The sequence below is a fragment of the Priapulus caudatus genome, unplaced genomic scaffold (assembly GCF_000485595.1).
Source record: "Priapulus caudatus unplaced genomic scaffold, Priapulus_caudatus-5.0.1 Scaffold3672, whole genome shotgun sequence".
In the NCBI taxonomy this organism is placed as follows: Eukaryota; Metazoa; Priapulida; class Priapulimorpha; order Priapulimorphida; family Priapulidae; genus Priapulus; species Priapulus caudatus.
The window spans coordinates 7,542-10,260 of record NW_014580733.1 but is presented as its reverse complement, the minus strand read 5'-3'; the positions used below and the strand labels follow the sequence as shown (position 1 = coordinate 10,260).

Here is a 2,719-nt window from a genome sequence, read left to right as displayed (position 1 = left end):
AGAGAGAGAGAGAGAGAGAGCGCGAGAGAGAGAGAGAGAGAGAGAGAGCGAGAGAGAGAGAGAGCGCGAGAGAGAGAGAGAGAGAGAGAGAGCGAGAGAGAGAGAGAGCGCGAGAGAGAGAGAGGGAGAGAGAGAGAGAGAGAGAGAGAAATGGGAGAGAGTGTGCGTGCGTGCGTGCGCGTGTGCCTGTGCGCGCGTGATCTTTCTCTATTTATAGATTTCGATAAAATTTGATTAGAACAGATTAGAACAGATCACATCAGATAACAGACGTTAATTCGCTGTGTTCCTGGCCACGTACCTCCTTCCTTATTTTGACCTCGTGGTTTCCGGCTTCCAGACCGGATATGGAGCGGCTCTCCAGACCTCCCCGGGGAAGTGCAGCCGGATCGTGCAGGGAGAAGGGAACCATGTCGTCGTCCTCCCTCAGGAATATCACAGGTTCTGCCCTCACGTTGACCAGCAGGATTTCCTGTGCGGGAGAAAGGGGAAGAAACGGGATAGTGTGAGCGTGAGTGTGTTCGTGTTTGCGTTTTATCGCATTGCGTTTAGAGTATAAACGAAATTAATGCTTTTATCGATCAAGTAGCGCGTGCACGCAAAATACTAAACCCTACCACTAATTACATGTCCATGTATATATATATATAATACTGTACAAAAATAAGAAAAAAATATGCACGTCTCGTCGATCCCATTTCATCTCGTTTTGCCCCGCAGGTGGCAGCACCGACGTATCGGCGGTGAAGCGCGTTGGGGGAGGTGATGATCAGCAGGCGGACCTCGTCACGGTTACGGCCGGCGTTGTCAGCCCTGTGCGGGGTCGCGTGCAGCGCGGCATCGACGCCGACGCCACCGCCGCGCCCGCCACCAGGTGGGGCAGTCAGCGGCTGCTGCCGATGAGACCGGTGGGCGATGGCGACGCGGCGGGGAAGAGGTCGCCACCGTCTGTGCCGACGCGCGGCTCGTCGCTGCGCACGATGCAGCAGCTGGCCGAGAAACACCGCATGAAGATGGCGCGCCGCACGGGCCTCACCGCCATCAACCGCGTGAGTGCTGCCATCTATAATGTTTGCTTTTTTAAACATTTTTATTTAAACGTTTTTTTGTTTTTGTTTTTGTTTGATTGATATTGTTTTGTTATTGTATTTGTTTGATTAGTATTGTTTTGTTATTGTATTTGTTTAATTAGTAATGTTTACTGGATTATTACGTATTGTATCATTATGTATTGTTTATTCAATGGGGAGGTTGATCGTAATTTCGTTGTGATTTATCCTGTTTCATTGAGCCGTCGTCGTTATTGGTGCCTTCAGCTTGAGTCGTCGTCATCAGCCGTGACGGACGACAGCTCACGCCCCGCCTCCAGCTCCGACTGCTACAGCAGCGCCCCCGAGTGGCCGACCGACGACAGCGGCAACGATTCCGATGCCTTTACCTCTAGCACCTCGCTGGAGTGGGTGCCTAGCGGTACATGCCCCACCCCCGGGGACACGGGCGGGGGATGCGGGCATGGCACGGGCGCGGCGCAGGCATGGTGCGGGCGTGGCGAGGGTGCCTAGCGGTACATGCCCCACCCCCGGGGACGCGGGCGTGGCGCGGGGCGGGGGACGCGGGTGCCTAGCGGTACATGCCCCACCCCCGGGGACGCGGGCGTGGCGAGGGGCAGGGGCGGGCGTGTCACAGTGTGTCCTGACAAGGGCATTTGCCGCTGGGGGGTCGTGGTCTACGCTAGTTTATTTTACGCTGATGGCAAAAGACGACGGATGTCGCGCATCAACGTTAAATAACAGCATTAACTGTTATTGCCTTTAAAGTTTTAGCTTTAGTGTTAACTTTAACAGCGTTAATTTTTATAGTGTTAGCTATCATCATGTTAACTTTAGTTTTATAGCTTTGAGTTTTATCGTGTTGCATCGTTAATTAGTGTTGCATCGTTAATGTCTAGATGATTTACTGCTGTTCACCAGCTGTAGTAGTGTTCATGGGCAAGTGTTACAGTTCACTAATTCAGCTATGGAACAATGTTGTTCCTCTTAGTTCCTCCTACTGCATGTTCGTCTTCTTAGGTTCTCGCAAACAATTGCCATGTTGTTTTTAACAGCAAGTATTATGATGACATTCATTCCTCTAGATTTCTTGTCCTATGTATTATAATGTACAATTTATATACTTCTGTGTGTATACATATTTATATATATATATATATATATGTGTGTGTGTGCGTGTGTGTGCGTGGTGCGTGTGCGTGTGCGTGTGCGTGTGCGGTGTGCGTGTGCGTGTGCGTGTGCGTGTCGTGTGCGTGTGCGTGTGCGTGGCGTGTGCGTGGCGTGTTGTGCGTGTGCAATGCGGGTGTGCGTGTGCGTGAGTGTATGCCTGTGTGCGCCTGTGTGTGTATGTATATATATATATCATATGATAATATATTGCACATCTATCTATGGTATATGCTCGCGCAATTTATGTGTACGGTCGTCGTTACTAACATTGCATTATGAGCGAATTGATGAAATATTACTTCATTTTTCATCCTGTAGGTGTCTCATGTCGACTGGCTGGCAGACGCCGCTGCTAAACCCGCATGTTGTCGGCCATCGCCGCATCGGTTCTGATCACCAGACCGTCCCCACGACATCTGCTCACATTTCTCACTCTAACGTCCCGAGAGCACGGCGCCCATCTTACCTGTCCTCCCGCATGACCCAAACAATGGCCGAGC

The 2,719-nt window shown here is 51.0% G+C and overlaps 1 protein-coding gene across 1 annotated transcript; it reads left to right on the top strand.

Moving 5' to 3' along the window:
• The first annotated feature begins 410 nt into the window (after window positions 1-410).
• On the top strand, window positions 411-1,562 carry LOC106819544. Its single transcript, XM_014824162.1, has 3 exons — window positions 411-441; window positions 721-1,049; window positions 1,317-1,562. The coding sequence occupies exons 1-3, from the start codon at window positions 411-413 to the stop codon at window positions 1,560-1,562; spliced, it is 606 nt and encodes a 201-aa protein (XP_014679648.1).
• Window positions 1,563-2,719: the final 1,157 nt, after the last annotated feature.